General features: G+C 50.3%; 2 protein-coding genes across 3 annotated transcripts in view; one reads left to right on the forward strand and one right to left on the reverse strand.

The window, feature by feature from the left end:
- The window catches only part of FBH1 (F-box DNA helicase 1), a 33,592-nt gene extending 22,406 nt beyond the window's left edge, over window positions 1-11,186 (reverse strand). The window contains exons 1-6 of the mRNA XM_084205696.1: window positions 11,148-11,186; window positions 8,635-8,802; window positions 7,776-8,263; window positions 5,739-5,869; window positions 2,136-2,265; window positions 950-1,140 (exon numbers count right to left, since the gene is read on the reverse strand). Coding sequence (XP_084061822.1) covers window positions 950-1,140; window positions 2,136-2,265; window positions 5,739-5,869; window positions 7,776-8,263; window positions 8,635-8,800 — 1,106 coding nt within the window. The 5' untranslated portion in view covers window positions 8,801-8,802; window positions 11,148-11,186. The remainder of the gene's footprint in view (window positions 1-949; window positions 1,141-2,135; window positions 2,266-5,738; window positions 5,870-7,775; window positions 8,264-8,634; window positions 8,803-11,147) is intronic.
- Window positions 11,187-11,324: 138 nt separating this feature from the next.
- On the forward strand, window positions 11,325-25,719 carry ANKRD16 (ankyrin repeat domain 16). Of its 2 annotated transcripts, none has more exons than XM_084205384.1 (9): window positions 11,325-11,341; window positions 13,856-14,197; window positions 15,290-15,510; window positions 18,873-18,915; window positions 19,775-19,883; window positions 20,838-20,999; window positions 23,493-23,571; window positions 24,705-24,894; window positions 25,612-25,719. In XM_084205384.1, the coding sequence occupies exons 2-8, from the start codon at window positions 13,866-13,868 to the stop codon at window positions 24,863-24,865; spliced, it is 1,107 nt and encodes a 368-aa protein (XP_084061510.1). In that variant the 5' UTR covers window positions 11,325-11,341; window positions 13,856-13,865; the 3' UTR covers window positions 24,866-24,894; window positions 25,612-25,719. The 2 variants fall into 2 exon arrangements, with proteins under 2 accessions (XP_084061510.1, XP_084061509.1); XM_084205383.1 differs by lacking the exon at window positions 11,325-11,341 and adding an exon at window positions 13,463-13,742.
- Window positions 25,720-26,765: the final 1,046 nt, after the last annotated feature.

Genomic DNA, 26,765 nt, shown 5'->3' on the forward strand with positions numbered 1-26,765 from the left:
TCCCCACTGCAATCCTGAAGGAATCTCGAGGAATCTCTGCTCAGATCCCTTTTTTTGGGGGGCGAGAACAAAAGGATCATGAGGGAAGGAGCTCCTAGGACTTGGAATGAAGTAAAATAAATCCATTTTGGGGAGGTAATAAAAACATTAAATTGTTGTAGCTGAGCAGGAAAAGTCTTTAAATCCTGCTTTTATTTTGGGAAAATTTGGAGTTTTTTGAATATTGTATCCTGAAAGGAGTGACAGGATAAGGGGGAATGCCAGAGGGATGGGAAATTCCTAGAGGAGCTGTAGCTGCCTCATCCCTGGAAGTGTCCAAGGCCAAGCTGGAGATCCAGATCCCCTGGGAACTGGAGGGATTTGAAATTCAAAGTCAGAGAGAGCTCAGAGCCTCTGCCAGGGCCTGAAGGGGCTCCAGGAGAGAGACTTTGGGCTAAAGGATGGACAGGACACAAGGAATGGCTTTAGATTGGAAAAAAGGGGAGATTTGGGATGGGATATTGGGAAGGAATTCTTGGGCTGAGCTGGAATTCCCAGAGAAACGTTAGCTGCCTCATCCCTGGAACATCCAAAGCCAGACTGGAGCAAAGTGGGATGGTGGGAAGCGTGCAGGGCTGGAATGGGAAGCTCCTGACCTGCTGGAGATGGGAATGCTCCTGTCCTACTGGGAATTGGAGGGATCTAAAACTTAAACTTGGAGAGATCTCAGAGCCCCTTGCAGGGCCTGAAGGGGCTCCAGGAGAGCTGCAGAGGGACTGGGGACAAGGCCTGCAGGGACAGCACCCAGGGAATGGCTTCAGATTGGAAAGAAGGGGAGCTTTGGGATGGGATATTGGGAAGGAATTCCCAGAGCAGCTGCAGCTGCCTCAGCCCTGGAACATCCAAGGCTGGATTGGAGCAGCCTGGAGCTGGTGGGAAGTGCCCAGGGCTGGGATGGGAAGCTCCTGACCTGTTGGAGATGGGAATGCTCTTGTTCCTCATGGCCAAGAGCAGCGTGGCCATGCAGTGCAGCACCTCGGTGACCTCCAGCAGGGCCAGCTCCGAGCGGGGGCTCCGGAAACATTCCAGCAGCCTCTGGATGTCACCAACACTGTCAGAGAACAGCACCATGACAGCAAAGATTGCCCACGTCTTCTCTGCCTGGGAAAGGACAAGGAAACACATCAATAAGCTTGGAGCTGCCAGGAGAATCTCACTAGGAGGTGGAAAAATTCTGTGAGGAGCTGGTAAATCCTAAATTGATGCCTTGAGAAGTCTGAGCTGGGGCAGAGGCTGGGCAGAGTCCCAGAATAGAGCAGGGATTCATGGAAAGGATCTCCTGCACGGATGCACCTGGGGCAGCACCAGAGCCCAGCCAGGGCTGCACCCAAGATGAACCAAAATGGCCCCAAAATCCCCGAGCGCTGCCGGGGTCTCTCCCTGGGATCAGCTCTGCTCCATTTGCACCTTGCAGTTCATTGTCCCATCCCAGCTTCAGCCCCTGCAGTCCCACCCTGCTTGTTTTTCTCTCTGCAGCCCACGGGGTTTGTGCTCCTGGCTGAGATTTGGCTCATTTGTCCTTGGTGCCCAGCTGGAGCAGGAATTGTTTTGTCTCCCTGCTCTGTGCACAGAGCTCACCATCCCATAATATGAAGCCCAGACCCACACACCAAATCAGCACAGAACTGAAAAATAGAAAAGCCAAACCCTGAGGCATCATTGTCCCAACTAACACCACAGAGGGAGGAGTTTGGGGTACAGGAGGGCAGAGTGACCTCAAACAAGTTTTAGGATGGGTTAAAAAGGGAGGAGCACATCCCATATTTGCATCCTGTCCAGCTTTAGCCATCCAAATTTATGGGAATGGCATGAAGGAAAACCTGGATCTCCCCAAAGATGTGGGCTGAGGTCAGTTCCCAGGGGATGGTGAGTGACTGGAGAGGTGCTGCCTTTTCCCAAGCCACTTTTTGTGGGATTTAGGGATCGTTCCTTCCAGCTGTTTGCCTTGATTCCAGAGGAACCAAAACCCATTAAAACAGAGCTCCAGGGTTTTCCTCCAAATCCATTTGGTGACAAGAAATACCACAGACACACCCAGAGGCTTGGGGACACTGCAGGAATTTGTTAAAAAAAACAGAAATAAGAGTGAAACTTACCCCAGGCTTGCACTGTAAATCTGGGAATTTGCTGAGGACACAGAATTGAGCCTTTGGGAAGAGGGGATGACTTCCCAAAACCTGGAGAAGCCTGCTGGGATCCACCTTGGGTCCCGTGGATGCCACCAACCTGTGCAGGAGGAATAAGGAGGGGTTTACTATCCCAGGAATGTGTGGCTCCTCCAAAGCACATCCTGCTCATGCCCACAGCCCATTCATTATCCATGCAGCATGGAGCCTTTGAGAGTCACTGAACTCATCAGAAATAATGCTGCTAATTGTCAGAAGGGATTGCCTCTGGACAAAGAGCACTGCACACAAATTAGTGTTTACCTGACTTTGTACATGGCTAAATGACCAAATACCCAGCTTCTAGACAATTTACAAATATTCATGTGTCTGTAGATACTTTTTCAAGCACAGTTTTGTCTTCTGCACTCAATCAATCATACCTGCTGTCACAGTTTTACATGAGAGACATTAAAAAAAGTGATACAAAGCTTCCAACCATTAAAAAACTGCACACACCTCTGTGAGAAATACACAGAGAAAAGAAACCTGGAAACTATTAATAAAATTTTCTTTATAAAGTTTTAAACCTATTTTACCTTTCTCCTAATCCTATCTCACAACAACAACAAAAAAAACCCCATTAATAATTAACCAACACCAAAAGCCACCACACCCTTTAATACATTAACAAAAAAAGCTTAAAATTGAAAAAAAACTTAAATTAACAAACCCAAACCACTACACTTGCTGAAGTTATTTACAGGCTTTTGCTTCATTGAGTGTACCCCAAAAAGTAAAACCAAACAATGCCCCACATCCTCAACTCTGAGGCCATCAATAGACAGAGGTTTTCCCACCTTCTTGGTACCTCTCCAGGTCTGGGTTTGGGGTTTGTTTGTTGCCAGACCACGCTGGATAAAGTGACACTGACAGAGTCCATGAACAAATCCAGAGCTGGAAAAAGCTCCAGAAACTCAAACACTGCTGAGTGCAAAGAGCTGAGCCTTAACTGCTGGTCAGGATTTTGGGTGTTTGGTGACACCTCACTATTCCAGACTGGAGCAGGAGGTGGGAATCTGAGATCTCTGCCTCAGGCCGTGCTGAGCAGCCTGCTCTAGAGGGAGGTGTCCCTGCTCACGCAGGGGAGTTGGGACTGAAGGATCTTTAAGGTTTCTTCCAATACAAACCTTCCTGTGAGTCTATATTTTGTGGAAAAAGGCAGGAAAGAAAAGAGTGCTTGTGTCTAGTAACCAAACCATGCATGTATTGCCTACATCTTCACCTGAACACACTGATGTCTCAATTATAATTACTCTTAAATTTGCTCTTCACCTGAACACACTGATGTCTCAATCATAATTCTTCTTAAATTTGCTCTTCACCTGAACACACTGATGCCTCAATAATAATTCTTCTTGAATCCTCTGCACCTGAACACACCCATATGAATAATAATTCTACATTATTCTTAAATCTGCTCTCCACCTGAACACACTGATGTCTCAGTAATAATTAATCTTCAATCTGCTCTCCACCTGAACACACCCACATTAACAGGAGCTATACACCATTCCTCCTTTTCCTGGGAGGAATTTACCTCCAAAGCATCCCCAGGGTGGCTGCAGAAGCTCCCATTAATCCCTGCTGTGTTTTCCATGGAATTTGAGCAGCTGGAATTTGCATTTCCAGCCCATTCCTGTGCCAGGAACCACTTGGACAAGAATTCCCAGTTTTGTGACCCAGAAGAGCTGGAATAAATTCCTGCATCCAGCTCTTAGCCTGGAAGTTCTGGCTGTCTCCACATCTCCTTTAGTGGAATTCCATGCCCAGGGGGTGGAACTGGATGATTTTAAGGTTCTTTCCAATCCAAACCATTCCATGATTCCAGAAGTTGGATCCACCTTGCTCCAAACCCAATTCAGCACACAGAATTCCCCTCTCAGTTACAGGGATGAGAGCAAAGCACTCGTGGTTGTCAAGGATTTGTCTTGGGATTGGGTTTGTTGGGAGCTGTGGGGGATAAATCAGTGCAGATCCAGGAAATCTGCTTGCCAGCAATGGGAAAAGAGGAAAATCCATTGGAAACAGAATCATGGAATCATGGTCTCTACAGCTTCTCATCAGGCAGGGCAGGACAGGAATTCCAGCCCCTTTCCACCTCCACAGATTTCCTCCTGGGAGGAAATCATGGGAATATGATTCATGGGATCAGTTTGGGGCCTGGGAATGGAGCTGGGAAGGGTCTGGAGAACCAGGAGGGGCTGGGGGAGCTGGGAAGGGTCTGGGGAACCAGGAGGGGCTGAGGGAGCTGGGAAGGGTCTGGAGAACCAGGAGGGGCTGAGGGAGCTGGGAAGGGTCTGGGGAACCAGGAGGGGCTGAGGGAGCTGGGAAGGGTCTGGGGAACCAGGAGGGGCTGGGGGAGCTGGGAAGGGGCTGGGGAACCAGGAGGGGCTGAGGGAGCTGGGCAGGGGCTGAGCCTGGAGCAAAGGAGGCTCAGGGGGCCCTTGTGGCTCTGCACAAGTCCCTGCCAGGAGGGGACAGCCGGGGGGGTCGGGCTGTGCTCCAGGGAACTGGGACAGGAGGAGAGGGAACGGCCTCAGGCTGGGCCAGGGCAGGGGCTGGGGGGATTTTGGGACAATTCCTCCATGGAAAGGGTGGTCAGGCATCGGAATGAGCTGCCCAGGGCAGGGGTGGAGTCCCCATCCCTGGGGGGATTTCAGAGCCCTGCATGAGATAATTTATTTGTGGAGAATTTTGGATGGAATTTGAGATGAGATTTTTGATTATTTTTTATGATGCAATTGATTTTTCTTATTTTCTGTAGAGGCAGGAAGGGTGAATTCAGCTCACATTGTTACAGTATGGCTTAGAAGGTCACAAGACAGTTATTAAGATATTTTATGGAGTTATTGACTAATGAAACACTGCTAACAAGGATATTTATGTTTTTGACACAATCCTTAAATATTTCATCCTATGGACTTATGTTATAGTGTAAGTTTTTTAGCCAATCATGTTATGATACACAAATACAGTATTGTATCCCATTTTTTTACTTTTGTAGCTACTTTATTTTTTCTATATCTTAAACTCTAAAACTTTCCTTTACTTATTTTAACGTGTCTTTGCTCTAAACTATAAACCCACATTCTCGCTTTTAGCACTTAAGTTTGGAAGTTTATTCTAAGGTCTCAGATCAAATCTCGTGTTTAATTTAAGCTTTGGCTTACAGCCCCAAAGTCCTGGGAGTTCTTTGCATTTCAGGTTCCAGCACCTCTGGATGTGGCACTTGGGGACATGGGTGGCCTTGGAAGTGCTGGGAATGGTTTGGACTCCGTGTCTTAGAGGCCTTTTCCAACCTAAAGAATTCCATGATTCCAGGATCTCGTGTCCAAACAGGATAATGAAAAGAAAATGAAAGGTTTGTACCTCTTTTTAGTGTTTGTTTCCTATTGAAATCACTTTTCCCTCCCCATTTTCCTGCACATCTCCCACCTGTTTAGAAGACAAATCTGGAAATTCCCAGGATCCAAAGGAAGAAATCCCAAAGCCAGGAAAATCTGAGGATCTGCAGGTGCAACCTGGACTCACCTGACCAGCCCCAGCACACATCCCTGCTGCTCCTTGGTGATGGAGAACTCCTGCAGGATCTGCTCCACCCTCTGCAGGGCTGAGCCCTCCCTCTTCAGGTACTGGTGGTAGAGCTTTTTCCAAGGGATAAACTGGAACGGGAAGCACAAAGCAGCAGGTTTCACCTCACAGCATTCCAAAGGGGGCTTCCAGGGGGAAAGAGAGAAGTCAGGGACTCCCAAAATCTTGGGGTTCAAAAAGGAGCTGGAAGGGAAAGGGAAATGGGGAAGGAAAGGGGGGAAAGGGGAAAAGAGAGGGGGAAAAATATAGAGGGGGAAAAAATAGAGAGGGGGGAAAAATAGAGAGGGGGGAAAAATAGAGAGGGGGAAAAAAAGAGGGGAGAGGGAAAGAGAGGAGGAAAAAAAGAGGGGAAAAGAGAGGAAAAAAAGGAGGGGGGAAAAATAGAGAAAAAAAGGAAAAAGGAGAAAAAAGGGAGCAGAAAAAATAGAAGAAAGGGGGGAAAAGAAAGAAAGAAGAAAGGGGGGAAAAGAAAGAAAGAAGAAAGGGGGGAAAAGAAAGAAAGAAGAAAGGGGGGGGAAAGAAAGAAAGAAAGAAGAAAGGGGGGGGAAAGAAAGAAAGAAAGAAGAAAGGGGGGGGAAAGAAAGAAAGAAGAAAGGGGGGGAAAGAAAGAAAGAAGAAAGGGGGGAAAAGAAAGAAAGAAGAAAGGGGGGAAAAGAAAGAAAGAAGAAAGGGGGGGAAAGAAAGAAAGAAGAAAGGGGGGGAAAAGAAAGAAAGAAGAAAGGGGGGGAAAAGAAAGAAAGAAGAAAGGGGGGGAAAAGAAAGAAAGAAGAAAGGGGGGGGAAAGAAAGAAAGAAGAAAGGGGGGGAAAAGAAAGAAAGAAGAAAGGGGGGGAAAAGAAAGAAAGAAGAAAGGGGGGGAAAAGAAAGAAAGAAGAAAGGGGGGGAAAAGAAAGAAAGAAGAAAGGGGGGGAAAAGAAAGAAAGAAGAAAGAGGGGAAATACTCAGAGCCTGCAACTAGGGCTGGATTTTTGGGGATGGTGAGTGACTGGAGAGGTGCTGCCTGTTCCCAAGTCACTTTTTGTGGGATTTAGGGATCATTCCTTCCAGATGTTTGCCTTGATTCCAGAGGAACCAAAACCCATCAAAACAGAGCTCCAGGGTTTTCCTCCAAATCCATTTGGTGACAAGAAATACCACAGACACACCCAGAGGTTTGGGGACACTGCAGGAATTCCCTGGATAATTCCTGTCAGGATAAAAGGCTGCAGGGAAAACTGTGCAAGGGGGATTTTATGGAACATTCCAGGTTTTTTTTTCCATGGATGAGAAGGAATGTTGTTCCAACGTGGATTTTTGATACAGGGCTACAACTTTTGGTCCAGAAGACCAAAAAAAAAAAAGGCAGGATATCTAAAAATTCATGGAGCATGGGAATAATGATGGGATTTACAGGAACAAAGCAAGGCATGGATGATCCCATGGGATAATCCCAGAGCGTTCCTTACCTGTGGATCCCAGATTTTGGATATAGGGCTGCAACTTTTGGTCCAGAGACCAAAAAAAAAAAGACAAGAAATCTAAAAATTGATGGATTGTGGGAAGAATGATGGGATTTAAAAGAACAAACAGAGGTAGGAGGAGCATGGATGATCCCATGGGAAGAATCATGGGATTTAAAGGATCAAAGAGAGGCACAGATAATCCCATGGGATAATCCCAGAGCGTTCTTTACCTATGGATTCCAGATTTTGGATATAGGGCAGCAACTTTTGGTCCAAAAAAAATGGCAGGAAATCTAAAAAATTCATGGATTTGGGGAAGAATAATGGGATTTACAGGAACAAAGGGAAGCATGGATGATCCCGTGGGATTGTCTCAGAGTGTTCCCTACCCATGGATCTTGGATCTTTTGGTCCAGAAGACCAAAGAAAAAGGGCAGGAGATCTAAAAATTCCTGGATTGTGGGAAGAATGATAGGATTTAAAGGAACAAAGGGAGACGTGGATGACCCATGGGGTAATCCCAGAGCGTTCCTTACCCGTGGATCCTGGATTATCTCCCTCCAGCAGCGACACACCAGGCTCAGGTTCTGGTACAGATCCAGCACTGGCAGGAAAGCAAAAATAATCCTGAGGACTTCAGGAGGAAGATCATCCATGGATCCCTGAGGAACTTGCCAGCTCCGAGTGCCCAGGAGCCCATAGTGGGAATCGGGCAGGGGTTCCACCTCCTGCTCCTCCCATTCCTGCTTGATCCCACTGAGCACTGGAACTTTCTCCTCAGGTTCCTCCCAGAGATCCTGCTCTGGGTTGGGAATTCCTCTTTTCCTGGAATGTCCCCTGGGAGGTGGCACCAAGTCCTGGGCATGCAGGGAAAGCGAGGGGTTGCTGAAGGAATCAGGGGGTCCAGGGGAAAAGGGATCCAGTGGCTCTTCCTTGATCCCACGGCTCGACATCCCAGCAGTTCCCACTTGTGGGGCCTTCAGGATCCCGAAGAAATCCGAGAGTTTCCTCTGCTGGCCTGGTGCTGCACAAAGGGGAGAAGAGGGAATGAATGCCATGGAAATCAGGGAACCAGGAAGAATTTGGGGTTTTGGTGGCACATCCCAGCCGGGCAGGGAACGTTCACTGCCAGGGATGCAGGGGCAGCCCCAGCTGCTCTGGCAATCCCAGCCCAGCCAGGAATTCCTCATTGCCAGGATCCCATCCATGCCTGCCCTCTGGCAGTGGGAGCCATTCCCTGGGTGCTGTCCCTGCAGGCCTTGTCCCCAGTCCCTCTGCAGCTCTCCTGGAGCCCCTGCAGGCCCTGGAATGTGCTGGAAGCTCTCCCTGGATCCTTCCCTCCTCCAGGGGAGCATTCCCAGCTGTCCCATCCCAGCCCAGCATTCCCAGCAGTACCTCTGGGATGTCTCCGAGTGCCGTGGATGGGATGAAGGCCCCGATGTGCCCCTCCTCCTCCTCGGGGCAGGCTCAGGGGCAGCCGCAGGGGGGCCGAGCCCTCGGGGCTCCGGGCCAGGGCGGCGCACTCGGGGGCTGAGAGCTGCCTCCTGCGGGAGCGCCGCATCCCTGCGGGAGGGAGGGAAAAACCTCAACTGCATCTCCCATTTCCCCTGGGACTCTGAGAGGCCTCGGGGCTTCAGCAAGTTTGTGTGGAGCGATAGCTGAGGTAACTAAGCCTGAGAGCTTTAGTTCGGATATTTAGGAGAAGATTTAGTTTGGAATTCCATCCCAGCCAGGAATTCCTAGAGAAGCTGTGGCTGCTCCTTATTATAAATATAATGTAACATAATATAATATAACGTAATATAATATAACGTAATATAATCAGACAAGTCAGAGGTCAAAACCAAAAAAATGAATTCCCATAACATATAAAATCACAAATATATATATAACACATATAAATAATATATTAAAAATAATATATTTCATATTGAAATCTATAGAATCCTCATAAATATGCATTTAACCAATGTAATAAAAATATAGAAGAAAATTATTTTAAGCTAATGGTGCGCTTTTGGCATTTTACACTAGATATATATAGAAGAGACAAAATAAAATAATAATTTAAAAAAAATTTAAAAATGAAATGAAACGAAATCACGAACTCACTTTCCCAGAGAGGAAATTGGTTAAGAAAACTCTTTTTCATGGAATTTATGGGATCCTTTTATCCCTTATGAAACTTTTAATAATTAAATATCCCCTATTAAACTTTTAATAATTAAAAGAACCAGCCTCGTTCCTCACACCCTGGGTCCAACATTCACCCACCCAATCGGGGCCTTTCCAAGCTGGGATCATTCCTTGGCAGAGGAAATTTAACCCATTTGCAGTTACAAAAATCCTCCTTGGAATTATTCCCATAAAATGACCAAACCTTACTTGGAATAGGCACAAACCCCTCTCTTCTGGCCACCAAACAAACCCCACAAAATGGATTTTTTTCCACAAAAGAACCCAAACCCGGCAGGAATGGCTGTCACAGGATGAGCTCCCCTCCTGCCAGCACAGGCAGTTTCACTTTTGCTTCCTTTAATTTATTTATTTCTCTTTAACACGGCTGCAGCAGCCCCAGAAATGCTCTGTTTCCCTTTCAGGGCAGGATCCAAGGGTCAGCCTCGTTATTCCTTGGGGATAATTTTAGGGTTTTTTCCCAACCTGAATGATTTTATGGATGTGCTGCTCCCTCCTTTTCAGCTCAGCAGAGTTAAAACCACTCAGCTCCCTGGGGAGGCTGGTTCCCAACATCCCAATTTCCTCAAAATATGGGAAATGAGGCAAATAAAAGGGGGAAAACCCCAATTCAAGACACTCCCGAGGCTTTTAGGAACGTGCTGAGCGAATTTGGGGCTGGATTTGATGATCTTTTCCAACCAAAATCATCCCAGGATTCTACTCAAAAACGGAATTTCTCAGGCTTCACTTGCATCCCTGTTTTTTCCCTATCTCCCGTGTGGCTCTCAGTATCAACCAGGACACGACATTCCAGCTGGGAAGTCAAAGGGTCAGAGGATGGAGGAGGAAGCTCCAGAGGGATGAGAAACATTTGGAAGTTGGAGCTGCTCCCTGTTTTCCCCCCAGAACGTCCTTTCCAAACCCTTTTCCCACTTGGATGCACCGACCTCGTCCAGAGGGTCCCCTCATTTCCAAGCCCCCCTATTCCCAAAAGGCCCTCAGTGCCAATCCCCCCAGTTCCAAGGATTCCCTCATTCCCAAGGAATTCCCTTTTAACCCCTTCTCGGCCAAGAGTCCCCCTGTTCACTCCTCCACCCTATTACCAAGAGTTACCCCTTTGGCAAACCCTCAGATCCCAAGGATTCCCTCGTTCCCAAGGGACCCCTCAATGCCAAGGGTGCCCTCAGTGCCAACCCCCCAGTTCCAAGGATTCCCTCATTCCCAAGGAATTCCCTTTTAACCCCTTCTCGGCCAAGAGCCCCCCTGTTTTCAGTCCCCCACCTTGCTACCCCTCATTTCCAATCCCTCAATTCCAAGGATTTCCCCTTTTCCAAGGGTCCCCTCACGCCGAAGGAGCCCCCATTCTCAAGGTCCCCTCAATATCCAAGCACCTCCGCAGTGCCAAAAACCCCTTCAATACCAAGCTCCCCCTCATTTCCAAGGGTGCCCTCATTCCCAAACCCCTCAATTCCAAGAATCCCCCCATTTCCAACGGTGCCTCCATTCCCAAGGTCCCCTCAAAGCCAAAGGCCACCCGCAGTGACAAAAGCCCTTTCAGTATCAATCCCCCGCCTTTGCCAAGCGTCCCCTCAGTGCCAATCCCTCAGTTCCAAGGATTCCCTCATTCCCAAGGGCTCCGCATTCCCAAAGAAACCCCATTTCCAAGGAAACCCCCTCCCGACCCCCCCACGTTGCCCAGAAATGGTCGCGCCCTCTTTCCCCGGCCTCACCCGCTCCCGGCGCTCACGGCCCCGCGCGCTCTGCCGGCCCCGCCCCTCCCCGCTGTCCAATCAGCAGCCAGATCAGCGCCGAGCACTGTCCAATTGCGCAGCACTTCCGGGTTGGGCGGGGTTTATTTGCTTTTCCCCTTGCGGTGACGTCAGTCTCTCCGTGTGTGACGTCACGAGCGCTCCGCGGCGCGCGGGTGGGTTGGAAAAACCGGGAATTTTCCCGCGGGAATTGCGCGGCCTGGGATGAGCTGGGAGGGAATGGGGAGGGATCCCCGCCTGCGGGAGCGGCCCCTTCCCGGGAGCCCCGAAGGGAACGGAAATTTCGGGGTTTTTTCCTGAGGAAAAAGGAATTTTTGGGGTTTTTTTCCCTGAGGAAAAAGCGATTTTCCCGTTCGTTTGGGAGGGAAAAGGGAATTGCTGCTTTTCCTGGAGGAGGGGTTGGTGTCTGACTGTCTGCAGGGAAAAGGAAATGGTTCGTTTTCCTGAGGAAAAAGGGAATTTCAGGCTTTCCTGAGTGAAAAAGAAAATGTGTGTATTTCCAGCTGGTTTCTGGCTTTCCTAAGAGGGACGGGAATTTTCGAGTTTTCCCAGAGGGAATGGGAATTTCTGTGTTACCACAGGGAGAGGCTGCTTTCTAATTTCCCGACTGAAAATGGAAATTCCTATTTTTCCTGAGGGAGAAACCCATTCCTGGTTTTCCATATGAAAAAGCAAAACTCTGTTTTTCCTGATCGACTGGCTAATTCCTTGTTTTCTCAAGGAAAAAGGAAGTTCCTGGTTTTCCTAAAGGAAGAGGGAATTTCAGGTTTTCTAGAGGAAGAGGTGGGGTCCCGGTTTTCCTGAGTAAAAAGAAGTTCTCGATTTTTTCCCGAGGAAAAAGGGAATTTCAGGATTTGCTGAGGGAGACTCTGGTTTCTGTTTTTCTTAAGGAAAAAAAGGAATTTCTTCTTGCCTAAAGGAGATGCTGCTTTCCTGTTTTCCTGAGGGAAAGGCTGATTTCTGACTTTCCAGAGGGAGACTGAATTTCTGTTTTTCCTAAGGGAAAGGTCAGATCCTGCATTTCCTAAGGAAAAGAAAATCCTATTTACTGGAGCGAGAGACCAGATCCTAATTTTCCCAAGGGAAAAATGGAATTCCTGCTTTTCCTGAGGGGTGACTGCTTCCTGAATTTCAGAGGGAGAGGAAAATTCCTGCTTTTCCTGAAGGAGAGGCCAGGTCCCGGTTTTCTGAAGGGCAGTTTTTAATAATCCTGAGGGAGAAGGGAATTCCTGCTCATCCTGAGGGAGAGGCGGGCTTGTGGATTTCCTGAGGGAAAAATTCCCATTTTTCTGCAAGTAGACACCAGGTCCTGCTTTTTCCGAGGGAGAACTTCTTCCTGCTTATCCCAACACCCCAAACCAACCACAATATCCTCCAAAATCCTGAGTTTTTGGTCTCTTTCCCCTCAGGCCTGGCTCCATGGCGGAGATGGAGAGGCCGTGGTGACTCCTGAGGCTCCAGAAGGGAAGCCCGGATGTGCTTTGGGATTTGTGGATTTCCTGAGGGAAAAAATCCCGTTTTTCTGCAAGTAGACAACAGACTTTGCTTCTTCTGGGGGAAAACCGAAGAATTTGTGGATTTCCTGAGGGAAAAATTCCCGTTTGTCTGGAAGTAGCCACCAGGCCTTGCTTCTCCTGAGGGGGAACCTCATTCCTGCTTATCCCAACCCCCCAAACCAACCACAATATCCTCCAAAATCCCAGATTTTTTACCTCTTTCCCCTCAGGCCCAGCTCCATGGTGGAGCTGGAGAGGCCGCGGCAGCTCCCGAGGCTGGTCCAGGAGAGAAACCTGGATGTGCTGTGAGATTTGTGGATGTCCTGAGGGAAAAATTCCCGTTTTTCTGGCAGTCAACAGCAGCCTCTGCTTCTCCTGAGGGAAAGCCTCATTCCTGCTTATCCCAACACCCCAAACCAACCAGGATATTCCCCAAAATCCTGGTTTTTTTACCTCTTTCCCCTCAGGCCCGGCTCTGTGGCAGAGCGGAAGAGGCCGCGGCAGCTCCTGAGGCTGATCGAGGAGGGAAGCCTGGATGTGCTGTGGGATTTGTGGATTTCCTGAGGGAAAAATTCCCGTTTTTCTGGAAGTAGCCACCAGGCCTTACTTCTCCTCAGGGAGAACCTCATTCCTGCTTATCCCAACCCCCCAAACCAACCACAATATCCTCCAAAATCCCAGATTTTTTACCTCTTTCCCCTCAGGCCCAGCTCCATGGTGGAGCTGGAGAGGCTGCAGCAGCTCCCGAGGCTGGTCCAGGAGGGAAACCTGGATGTGCTGTGGGATTCATGGATTTCCTGAGGGAAAAATTCCCATTTTTCTGGCAGTCCACAGCAGCCTCTGCTTCTCCTGAGGGAAAGCCTCATTCCTACGTATTCTAACCCCCCAAACCAACCAGGATATCCTGCAAAATCCCAATTTTTTGGCTTCTTTCTACTCAGGCACGGCTCCATGGCAGAGTGGAAGAGGCCACAGCAGCTCCTGAGGCTGGCCAAGGAGGGAAATCTGGATGTGCTGTGGGATTTGTGGATTTCCTGAGGGAAAAAATAATGATTTTCTGGTAGTAGACACAGATTTCTGCTTCTTCTGAGGGGAAAACCTCATTCTTCCCAACACCCCAAACCAACTAGGATATCCCCCAAAATCCTGATTTTTTTACCTCTTTCCCCTCAGGCCTGGCTCCATGACAGAGCAGGAGAGGATGCGGCGGCTCCTGAGGCTGGTCCAGGAGGGAAACCTGGCTCTCCTGCGGGATGAACTGAGGCTGGATGAGGTTCCAGAGGCTCCCAGCTGGCGCTGGGGCCGTTTGGGAGATTCCCTGCTGCACCACGCAGCTCGCCTGGGACACCGGGATGTGCTGGAATTCCTGGTCCAGGAGATCGGGATGGACATGGAGGTGGCCAATGGGGACTACAAGAGACCCCTCCATGAGGCTGCTTCCATGGGACACCAGGAATGTGTGTCCTTCCTCCTGGAGAGAGGGGCGAGCGTGGACTGCTTGAAAAAGGCTGACTGGTAGGTGATGGGATTTGGGATTGGTGGGGAAGGTGGGAATGTGGCTGCTGGAGGTGGTGTTTGGGATCCTAGAATGGGTGGGAAGGAGCTTAAGGATCATCCAGGGCCATCTGGGACACCTCCCCCTGTCCCAGGCTGCTCCAGCCCCAGTGCCCAGCCTGGCCTGGGACACTGCAGGGATGCAGGGGCAGCCCCAGCTGCTCTGGCAGTTCCAGCCCAGCCAGGAATTCCTCATTGCCAAGATCCCATCCATGCCTGCCCTCTGACAGTGGGAGCCATTCCCTGGCTGCTGTCCCTGCAGGCCTTGTCCCCAGTCCCTCTGCAGCTCTCCTGGAGCCCCTGGAATATGCTGGAAGCTCTCCCTGGATCCTTCTCCTCTCCAGGGGAGCATTCCCAGCTCTCCCAGCCTCTCCAGAGCAGAGGGGCTCCAGCCCTGGAGCAGCTCCATGGTTTCCTCTGGGTTTGCTCCAGCAGCTCCAGGTCCTTATATTGGGATCCCAGAGTTGGACCCCATGTGAGATCACCTGAGTGGAGGAGGGAGGGCAGAATTCCCTTCCCCTGCTGCCCACACTGTGGATCCAGTTGGATTTTTGGGAGAAATTCCAGCCCTATCCCTGCTTTCCCCCTGTTTCTCCTAAGAGTTGTAAGTTAGTGCTCCACTCTTCCCTTAGGCATGGGGAGTTCTGAAAAAAGAAAAGAAGGATTCTCTCCTGCTCCCAGATGAAAGCCTGGGATGGTCCTTTGCAGCTGAATTGCCACAAGTCCAAAGGCAGCATTCCAGAGCTGGGAATTGGGGCTGTGCCAGCCTGGAGCTGAGGCCAAGATTCCATGTGCCTGGATTTGTGTGGCCGTGCTTTTCCACCCATGGATTAACAACAGGGAGCTCTGTGCTTCCTAAGGCATAGCCAAACCTTTGGAACAAGTCTCATTTGCCTTAAAAATACAGAATGCTCTGAGTGACTGCATGGAAAAGGTGCTGGAATATTCCCAACCTGGAACAACAGTGCTGTAAAATCTCCTGGATCCTCAGGCAAAGCACCTGAATCAGATTTGTTGTGCCAGGTTATTTTATTTCCCTGGATCTTCTTCCAGGACTCCCCTGATGATGGCTTGCACCAGGAAAAACTTGGAAGTGATCAAAGCTCTGGTGGAGCACGGAGCCAACCCGTTGTTGAGGAACAAGGATGGCTGGAATTGCTTCCACATTGCCAGCAGGGAAGGGCATCCCGAGGTGCTCCGCTACCTCCTGGATGTGTCCCCAAGCTGCTGGGACACGGAGAGCACCACGGGGAGAACTCCTCTGCACACAGCAGGTACACCAGGGGTGGATCCAGAGAAACCTCTGGAATCTCATCCAGCCTCAGCTCATTCCATAGGAGAGCCAGGTTTCCCTCCTGGACCAGCCTCAGGAACTGCCACAGCCTCTCTGCTCTGCCGTGGAGCTAGGCCTGAGGGGAAAAGGGCCAAAAAATCAGGATTTTTGGTTGGACTGGGGGGTTGGGATAAGCAGGAATGAAGTTTTCCCTCGGGAGAAGGAGAGGCTGCTGTCTACTTGCAGAAAAATGGGAATTTTTCCCTCAGGAAATCCACAAATCCCACACCACATGCAAGTTTCCCTCCTGGACCAGCCTCAGGAGCTTCCATGGCCTCTTGTGCTCTGTGATGGAGCCAGGCCTGGGGGAAAATGGCCAAAAAATCAGGATTTTGGGGGCTATTGTGGTTGGTTAGGGGGGTTGAGATAAGCAGGAATGAGGTTTTCCCACAGGAGAAGGAAAGGCTGCTGTCTACTTCCAGAAAAATGGGAATCTTTCCCTCAGGAAATCCACAAATCCCACAGCACATCCAGGCTTCCCTCCTGGACCAGCCTCAGGAGTCACCAAGGCCTCTCCATCTCCGCCATGGAGCCGGGCCTGAGGGGAAAGAGGCAAAAAGGATGAGATTTTGGAGGATATTGTGGTTGGTTTGGGGTGTTGGGATAAGCAGGAAGGAAGTTCTCCCTCAGAAAAAGCAGGGCCTGGTGTCTACTTCCAGAAAAATGGGAATCTTTCCCTCAGGAAATCCACAAATCCGGCCTCTTGGAATTCTTGGGATCCTTGGATCAAGTTCATCTCTCCCTGGAACAGATGGATCTGAGCTCCCTTGGCTTGGAATATGGATATGATTTTTCTTCCTGGTGTGAAAAGCTCCCCAGCTCCAAGCACATCCTGGCATTTGAAATTCCTGGAAGCAGCAGAGCTGCTCAGGGGAACTTTTTGGGATCTGCCTGGGGATGGATTTCTTTATCACAGCCTCAAGCTGGGCCTGGGGAGGTTCAGGTGGGATATTGGGGAAATTCCTTCCTGGAAAGGGTTGTAAGCATTGGGATGCGCTGCCCAGGGCAAGGGTTGAGTCCCCATTCCTGGAAGGATTTAAAATCCATGTGGATGTGGCACGTGGGGACATGGGGCAGTGGTGGCTTTGGGCGTGCTGGGAATGGTTGGGCTCAAGCACTTTCCCAACCAGAAGGACTCCCTGATTCCAATAATAAACTCCAAATTTTGGAGTCCCCTTGCTCTCATGCCATGGTGAGATTCCAGAGGGCCTTTCAGTGAAGGGGAGGGGCAATCCCTGCTGGGAATACACAGGAGCTGTTGTTGGAGCCCACCATGTCCACAGTTCCCTTTCCCTGGCCTTTTCCTTGCTTTTAAGGGAGATTTAAAGGGGATGGGCAGGTTTAGGAATCCCAGCCATCCTCGGGATTGTTGGGAAGCAGAAGAGGGCTCAGACCACATCCAGAGTGGGAATCAGGCTGTGTATTCCAGGTCTCAGCAGCAGAGATGAGCCCTTTCCCAAAGAATTTAATTGGGATTGACTCCCTGGAAAAACCTGAGGTGCTGGGAGGAGCCCCTGCTGGGCTGTCACTCCCGTGGCTTTTCCAGCCCTTGCTCTGTCACTCCTGGCTCATCAGCAGTGACAATTCCAGCCCTTGGGCACTGCTGAGTCCTTGTGCTTGACCTGGGAATGAAAAAAACAGGGAATGAGTTGTTGGTGGGATCACAGCAGGTTGCCTGAAGTGGCTGCTCTCGATTTTTTTATGTTCTCCCATCCCTGCCCAGTTCTGGGTGTTGTTTCCATGGAGCTGGCAGCTCCTCTCCCAGCAGGAGGTGGATGTTGGGTTGGGATCTGGGAGCTGAGGGGCTGGGACAGGGTCAGGAGCAAGGTGAGCTCTGGGATTTGGAATTATCCTGTGGGAAGGGGGGAATTCTGGCCTTGGGCCAAAGTCATCTCCCTGCCTTGGGATATGGGAATACAATTGGGATCCAGCACCTGGATTCTGCTTCCTAGAGTGTCTCCACCTGTGTTTTCTTTGGCAGAGCCACCAATCCACAATTTGGGTGGGTTCCTGGAATTTCCTGATCCAGCCAGACCCTGGAGCAGCAGCTGGAGTGGGAGTGACTGGGAATGGGGAAGGGCTGGAATTAGGGAATTAGGACTTAACCCCCCAGTGCCCCCAGTGCAATTTGATCCCAAACTGCTGCTCCCTGATATCCCCACACTTATCCCAGGGGATATTCCCAGTTCCCAGGGCAGGAGCAGGGGTGGGGGGCTGGAGACGGTGTTGGAGCTGCTGGGGGAAATCATGTCAGGACCAACTGCCTTTTCCATGGGTTTCCACGGATTTCCCCCCCAGGGGTGTGGATTTGAGCACATTAACCCGTGACTGGGCCAGCTGCCTTCCTGAAGGGTCATTTTCTCCCTCCTGCAATTATTCTTTATATTAATAAGGGTTGATTCCTTCAGCTTTGTTGCTTCTTCTGTCCCGAGGGAAGAAAGCTGGGAAGAGGTAATTAGAGGATGTGGGATGCAGCAGTGGATCCCAGCTGTCCCGAGTCTCTGTTCCTGATAAAAGATGGGATTGTGAGGAATTTTTCTTCCCAGGACTTGGGTTTTCCATCAGCTCAGGTGAAGAACAGGCAGGGAGCAGGAGCCAAGAGGCAAAATCTGTGAATCCCTCACTGGGATTCCAGCTGAAAGTTGTTCCTGGGAGAACACATTTCCCAGGAGCCCTTTTTCCATCACCTGATGGAGCAGCTCCAGCCTTGGTTTGATATTATTTTTCTCTTGAATGTGTTCCATTTGTTTTGCTAAATGACTTGCAGGGAAAAAAAAAAAAAGCTGGATCAAAGCTGTGTGAAGTGAAATGTTTAAAAAAATCAAGAAAAACTGAAATATTTCAGTGCCTCGGGTTCAAATCCTTCCCCTCTGTTGTTGTTTTCCCTCTGAGATGGGTGAGGATGATGAGATGGGAGTGGCTGAGGAGGGCTGGGAGTGTTATCCAGCATTTCCCCAGCTCCCTGCTCTGTGTTCCTTTTGCTTCTCCCAGATCCCAGTTTGGGAATAAACAAATAATTGGGAGAAACCCTCTTTGTTCCAGCTGAATTCTGTGGCAGATGGAGCCAGGCACTGCCCATTCCATCCCTTTTCCCTGCTTTACCTCACATTTCCCAATGGGACCAGAGAAAGGGAAGCCTTTTTTTTTTAATCCCACCACAAAATTGATGGGAATAAAGCCCCTTGGAGCCGCTTCCCTCATCCCAAAAGGATCAGCAACCCAAGCATGCCTCACTGTAGGAGCACAAGGCCACAAACCCACAATAAATCCTTGTTTTTCCTGTTTTTTCCCATCTTTTCCCAGCGATGCACGGCTGTTCCCAGGTTGTGGAGCTGCTCCTGGAACGGTAAGCAGGCTCCTTCCAGCTTCTCCAGCTTTTTCTCCCCCGGCTCCCATTCCCTGCCAGGGTTTGGACACAAAGGATGCTTGTGCTGCTCCAGTGGGGAAGCACAGCACAGCTGCCCTGCCCTCCATCCCGAGGCTGGCTCCTCGTGCTCCAGGTTTTTCCCAGCTGGGAAAGAGACAAGGATTCCCTGGGGATGGGCTCCCTCTTGGTTGTGACACAAATCCCAGTTATGTAACTCAGCCCTGGCTTTGTTTTCCCTGCTGATTCATTCCCAGTGTGACAACAACCAAAGCAGCTTCCCTAGGCTGGGTTTATCCTTATTTTCCTGGGAAATTTCTGGGAAGTGGCTTTAAAGCAGCTCTGTTCCCTTTCATTGTTCTCCCTTCCCTTCCCAGAATTGGAGCAGCATTCCCTGGAATGGCAGCTCATCCCAACCTGTCCATGCTCGGCCTAGCATAAACAGCTCTGTGATCTAAGCCAGGCTTTAATTCAGTTTTCTCTCATTTCACTGGAGTTTAACCTGAATGAAATTGGTGGCCTGTGATTTTGTATGTCATTCCATGAGGATCTGGTAATTTCCTGCTTCCAGTGCACACCTTGTCCCTTCTGTAAACCCTCTGGTCAGGAAAAAGGGAATTATAAATGATCTGTAGAGCCCAAATGAGCTGAACCTGGTCTCTGATCCCCAAAAACCCCCACACATCATTCCCCAGGCCCTAAAACACCAGGACAGGTTTATCCATGGTCTGTGGATGAGCTTCATGTATTCCATTTTCAATCCCAGCTGCTGAGTCTCCTTCCATAAGGATTTTGGTGCTGCCCCCAGCTCTGTGCTGGTTTTTTCTCCTCTCACTTCCAGGTGCCAGTACAAACCTGACAGCAGGGACAGCTGTGGGGTCACTCCCTTCATGGATGCTCTCCAGAACGGGCACGTTGGCATCGCCCGGCTGCTCCTGGAGAAACACCAGGTGGGTGCCAGAATGCCTCTCTGCCTCCTCCAGGAGCTGAGCCAGGGCTGCCAGGACAGGTGAGCCACGTGTTCATCCTGACTGGAGCATAAGGGAGCAAATTCCCAAATGGTAAAGAGAGAAATTGTGTACAAAGGCAAATTCCCCCTGGAGATGAGAAGGATTTGGCTGAGTGAGGTTGTCAGAAATCAGCTCCTGGGGCAGGAATCATGGAATGGTTTGGGTTGGAAGGACCTTAAAGACCATCTCATTCCCCCCCTGCCATGGGCAGGGACATCTTCCACTATCCCAGGTGGCTCCAGCTGGCTTTGGATACTTCCCAGGGACCCAGGGGTGGCCACAGCTTTTGTGGTAAATGTGTCCCCAGAGCTGGTGGAGTGGGTTGGTGACACCAGGCAGTGGCAGGAGGGGCAGGACATTCCCAGTGCTCCAGGGGCAGCTGTGGCAGAGCCAAAAGCAGCTCTTGGAATGCCAGGACTCGGCGTGGAGGCTCCAGTGGCTGTGGATAACGTGGAAATGTCCATCCATGAGTTATCCAGAGCTCCTCCCTGCACTCCCTCTCTCCTGGCAGCTCCTGCTCCTGTGCTGGCTCCCAAAAATCCCTGATTTCCTCCAGGGAATGCCATTAAAACCAATTGTGCACAGCAGGAACCAGACCACTGCATAATTTATTGATGATTGATTGATTGCTGGTTGCTCCCAGCTGGTTGGGGCGCCCTCATGGCTGATTCTCCCAGATGTGATGGTCAGATCTTGGATTTCCTAAGTAAAAGGAAAGGATTGGGAAGTTTGGGAAGTTTGTTGTGGTTTTAACCTCACATTCCAGTCACTGAGGGTGGGAGAGGTGCGCGACCTCGTGGAGGATTCCTGGTGGTGCCAGTGCCTCCAGAGGGTGCTGATCTCATTTGGGATGAGAGCACTTTGTGTTATTTCCATGATATTCCGTAATTGCAGGCCTGTCCCACAGCTGTGGATGCCCTGGGTGCTCAGGCCCTGCACAGGGCAGCTGTGACAGCCCAGGATGGCTCCATCCAGTTCCTGGTGTCCGAGCTGGGCGTGGATGTCAACGGCAGAGCGACGTCCCTGCAGCTGCCAGCCCTGCACTACGCAGCCAAGGTTTGTCCCTGCTCCCAAATTCCCTTGGAAAAGCCTGTGCCAGGCACCTTAACCAGGCTGGATCAGGGGTTGGCCACCATGGAGGATTTGCCTTGCTGGCTCATTCTCTGCCACAGTCCATCTGCTCCTGACCAGTCCCATTCCCTGTTTCCTAGGCATCAAACAAAATGTGGGCAGCAGGGTGAGGGTGGGATTCTCCTCCTCTGCTCTGCTCTGGTGAGATCCCGCCTGGCACCAGATCCCAGCCCTGGGGCCAACAACAGCAGCACCTGGAGCTGCTGGAGAGTGTCCAGAGGAATCCATGGAGCTGCTCCAGGGCTGGAGCCAGGCTGGGAGAGCTGGGGGTGCTCACCTGGAGAGGGGAAGGATCCAGGGAGAGCTTCCAGCACATTCCAGGGCCTGAAGGGGCTCCAGGAGAGCTGCAGAGGGACTGGGGACAAGGCCTGCAGGGACAGCAGCCAGGGAATGGCTCCCACTGCCAGAGGGCAGGCATGGATGGGATCTTGGCAATGAGGAATTCCTGGCTGGGCTGGGGCTGCCCCTGCATCCCTGCAGTGTCCCAGGCCAGGCTGGGCACTGGGGCTGGAGCAGCCTGGGACAGGGGGAGGTGTCCCTGCCATGGCAGGGGTGGCACCGGAGGGGCTTTGAGGTCCTTCCCACCCCTGGAATTCCATGTTTGTGTCCAGCTGCCTGCAGAGGAAGGATAGGACATGTCCAGAAGTGGGAAAGGAGAGCTGGGAAGACGGGGGGAGCTCCCAGAATGTTATCAGTGTCCTTCACACCAGAGTTGTTTTGAATTCCAGAACCATTGGAGCTTTCTCCTCCTCCCAGCCCGTGTGGGGAGCAGAGCTGTGGATCCTGCAGCATTCCCTGGGAATGCAGAGCAGATCCCAAAACTTCCCTGCTGACCAGGATCCCTCCCAGGATCCAGCTGTCAGCACAGCTGGAATGTCCCTGCTTAGATCCAGGGATGTTAAAGCCAGGATTTTAACAGCACTCTGAGCCTTGTAGTGGGAATTAAACCTCATCCCAGCGCCCTGCTCCTACAAAACCATCCGTGCCACTCCCTGGGAATGCTGGCACCATCCAGCCATGCCACAAAGGAGCCCTTTCTCCCACTTCCCTGGCCTCCTGCTCCCAGAAACCACGTTCAAAGCCCTTCTGGTTGCCAAGGGTACGTTCAACAGCAAGGCTCCGGGGAGAATATAATGTGCCTTGGAGAAAATCCCAGCTCCTGGCTGATTTGGGAATGATTGGATGGGATTCTCTCCCTTCCCCAGGCTTGGTGTCACTTTGTATTTACAGCACCACTTGTTTGCCTGGTGGGTTGTGTTTTTATATCCCTCTTTTCTTATTCTTTTGCATTTATAAACATATGAAAATCAAATTCTTTTTTAAATTCAATTTGCTGCCAGGGCTGTGGCAGCTGCAGCAGTTCCTGGCTCGGTGGCTTTGCCATGGAATTGGGTTTGCAGGGAAATGGGAGCCTTGGGATCAGGAAAGATGCTGTGGAATCCTCTGGGAATGGGGAAAAAGAGAGGGGAGGGGGTGGATAAAAATACGAGCTTTCCATTCCTGGGCTGCAGGACAAAGACTAATTCATGGCATTGAGGATGTAATTCCCAAATCAGGCGTGTTATTTAGGGAGAAAGGATTTATTCCTAGAAAAGCCTGTGTAGGGTAGAAGGAGGTGGGGGCTGTGCTGGGTTTTTCCCTGTGGAGTTTGAAATTGGCTCCTGGCAGAGGAAGGAGGGAGGACACAGTGGATTGTGGCTGGCTGGGTCTTCTCCCAGGCGCTCACAAATCCTGGAGGAATCCTTTGGGAAATGCAAGGGCCTGAGGGAGGCAGATGAGCAACAGCCCAGATTAGCAACAGGTTCTGGAATAACCTTGGAAACATCAACTCCAGATCCCCTGAGAATTGGAGGAATTTGAAACTCAACGTTGGAGAGACCTCAGAGCCCCTGCCAGGGACTAAGGGGCTCCAGGAGAGATACCTGGGATAAGGGATGGAAGGACAGCACCCAGGGAATGGCTCCCACTGCCAGAGGGCAGGCATGGATGGGATCTGGGGAATGAGGAATTCCTGCCTGGGCTGGGATTCCCAGAGCAGCTGGGGCTGCCCCTGCATCCCTGCAGTGTCCCAGGCCAGGCTGGAGCAGCCTGGGATAGGGAAGGTGTCCCTGCCCATGGCTGGGGTTGGAATTTGATGATCTTTAAGGATTTTTTCCAACCCAAACCATGCTGGGATCTTAGGAAGCTGCCTGGTGGCACCTTCTGGCCAATTCCCATGGGATGACATGATTCCCATGGGATAACAATTGCTGCCTCGTGGATCTGATGTGAAGGCAGCTGAGCCTGATTTCCACCTGCTCCAAGATCCTCTGGAGCTCCTGGTGCCCCCAGACCTGACCAGGACAGGGCAGATCTGTGCAGTCCAAGGTGAGGGATGGATCCAAGCACAGAGCTGATCCCAGATTTCCCACTCTGCAGGAAGGACACGGACACACCATCCAGACCCTGCTGTCCCTCGGTGCTGATCTCCAGGCCAAGGATGGGAAGGGCCGTTCTGGTGAGAATTCCAAGCTGCTTTTCCAAGCTTTATGTGACACCAAGAGCTTCCATAAACACGTCCCAACCTCAGCATGCAGGGAGATGCCAAATCCATGGATACATTTGCTCTGGGAGCAGTGTGAGGGATCAGCCCAGGGTTTTTTTGGGCATTTTGCATTCCCTGGCTTTCAATTTTCTGGCATTTCTGCTGGGACTTTTCCCTTGGAGGCCCAAATTGGGAAATTCTGCTTATTTTTCACCTGAGGAGCTCTGATGCTGCCTCTTCCCCATCAAATTTGGCTGGAATGATCCTGCTGGAAGCAGGTTGGATGGACAAACACAAGGATTGAGCTCTCCAGCCTCAATTCCTCAGCAAACAGCCTGGAAATGGCTGATGAGCAAATAATACCAGAGAGCTGGCACGGAAATGGAGTTGCTATAGCGATGCCGGAGTGTCGGCATTCCCAGCGGGAAAAGCTCAGGCAGCTCTTGCATCAGCATCTCCCCCCCAAAAAAATTAAAAATTAAAAAAAGACAAATTTGTTTCTGCCATTGCCAAAATTGGCAAATTCCCCAACCCTGGGGTTTGGTTAAAGCCATGTTTTAGCAGTGCCCTCTCTCCCTCCGCCCCCTCAGTGACTAAATCCGAGCTCTGCTGAGCTCATCCAACCCTGGGATGTTTTTTCCTGTGGCTCCTCCTTGGCTGGGTTTGGGTCACTGCGTCCTTGGGAGGCTTCTCAACCACATCAGGATTACCCAGAGGGATCAGGATGCCTCCCTTGGATTAGATGGAAGGAAGATTTTTTACAGTGAGGGTGGGGAGGGGCTAGCACAGAATTCCCAGAGCAGCTGTGGCTGCCCCTGGATCCCTGGCAGTGCCCAAGGCCAGGCTGGACACTGGGCTTGGAGCACCCTGGGATGGTGGAAGGTGGAACTGGATGATCTTTAAGATCAGACTCAATGATCCCCAAATTAATCCTGCGATTCTATCCCAACCCAAAAACCCAAACCACTCCATAATCCCACAGCGGCAAAAATCTCATTTTTCACCCTCCACCTGTTTACTCCCCACGGGAATGCTGTTTTCCTGCAAAGCAGGAGGAGGCAAGGGCAGGAGGTGAGCCCAGGGGTGTTGTGTCCTTGTGTCCCCAGCCCTGCACGTGGCCAGCGCCGGGCAGCGCGCGGGGGCCGCGGGGGTCCTGCTGCGGGCCGGCCTCCGGGACGCTCCTGATGCCACGGGAGCGCTGGCCCAGCAGCTGGCCAGGAGCCCTGATGTCATCCAGCTCTTCCAGGGAACACCAGGCAGCACCTGAAGAAGAGGAACCTGCTCCTTTTCCACATGGTACAGTGGTTATTCCTTCCTGGATTTAGGGAAACAGCTGATTAACACCCCCAAACTGATCCCCGAAGTGAGGAATCTCTTTAAATTAAGGATCCCCCAAACAGGGGACCTGCCCCAAAACGAGAACCCCCTTCAATTGTATCTTCCACCAACAAGAGGACTCCCAAAATGAAGAATCTCCCCAAACAGAGGATCCTCCCCCATAAATTGAGGAAGCCCCCCATAAATTGAGGAAACCCCCCCCTAATTGAGGCCCCACTAAATGGAGGATTACTCTCCCCCCCAACCTGAAAACTCCTCAAATTGATGAATACCCTAAATAGAGGATCCCCCCAAACAGGTCTGTCTCTAAATAAAGGACCCCTATAAACCAAGGATTTTTACCCAAAATTGAGCAGAGGAGCCAAGCTTGGCATTTGGGAGTAGATTGAGGAGAAATGTTTTAAATAGGTTTATCTCAAAAGATAATGGAGGTGATGAGTCTGGACTCTTCCTTGGGAGGGTGGGGAGGCCCTGGCACAGGTTTCCCCAAAAAGTTGTGGCTGCTCCATCCCTGGAAGTGTCCAAGGCCAGGTTGGAGCAACCTGGGATGGTGGAAGGTGTCCCTGCCCATTGGAATGAGATGATCTTTAAGGTCCCTTCCTGCCCAAATTTCCACATTCCTGTTCTGATCCATGGTTATAAATTTATTTTCTTCTTTCACCTCTTCCTGTGCAGCTCACTGAAACAGAACCATCCAAGGGAATTGCCACTTCCAGGGATCCTCGTGGCTTTTCCTGGGAATTTCCCCACCCTGGACATCCTCATGGAGAAGATCCACCTGGATCATGGATTTTCTAGTTCTTCACGGACCTGCTCTCCACTAATCCCTTAAATTGCTTTCATTTGCAATTTAATTTTTTATGTGACCTCTTAGGGTAGGACAGAGACTCTTGAAGCTGCATCAGCCTTTTGAATCCTGTTTGTAGTCCACAGCTGATCCCAAAACCTGCAGGAATCTGTAGCGGGACCTCAGCCCAGTGAGGACATCAGGGATCTCTGGATCAGACTGGAATAAGGAGGTGTTTTATCCCAGACTGGAATGCTGGGCAGTTCCCAGCACTGATGAACTTTAAATCTCAATAATCTGCTCTTGGCAGCCTGGAATACCCAGCAAGGTAAGAGCAGCTGCAGCTGATGGCTTTGTGCAGCTGGAATTATAAATTCCATCAAAAACTGATGTGTCCTTGTCTGTTTGTGATGCCAGGAGCTAAAAACTGATGAAATTCTGCTTTTTTGAGGGTGGCAGATGTTAAAAATCAGGAAGGGAGTGAGTTGAGGTGTGCACCATGAGCCGTGGTGCTCATGGCTGGGTTTGAGAGGGAAATTCCCACCTTGCTATCCCTGGAACAGGAATTTTGAATCAGCCCCTGGGTGGGTGAGGAAATTATTTTATTCCTCCAAAACGAATAAAAAAAATTTAAAGGATTAAATTTAAGTTAAATCCTTAAATTTAAAATTTAAGGATCTATGGATCCTTAAATCCATAAATCCAGCTCTGGCCTCCCTACAGCAGGAAGTGCAAGGGGCTGCTTCATTCCCATTTTTATCATTTTAATAAGCTGTGGAATAGCTGTGTCCTCCCAATATTGCTGATGAGAAAAAAACAGTGGGAATGTTCCCAAATATCCATGGAAACACCAAGGGAAAACTCCTTAAAAACATGGGAACACCTTCAAAACACAAAGGGGAATGTGCATCATTTTGAGGGTTGGAAAAGGAACGTGGATTCAGCTTTATGACAGCAAAATTCCTCCAGGGAATTCTGTTTTTTTCCAAAAGCTTTTCCTTCCTGTTTTTTTTTTTCCCAAACAGGGTTTTAGGAAGTAGGG

The sequence above is a fragment of the Fringilla coelebs genome (assembly GCF_963513975.1).
Source record: "Fringilla coelebs genome assembly, chromosome: 5".
Classification (NCBI taxonomy): Eukaryota; Metazoa; Chordata; class Aves; order Passeriformes; family Fringillidae; genus Fringilla; species Fringilla coelebs.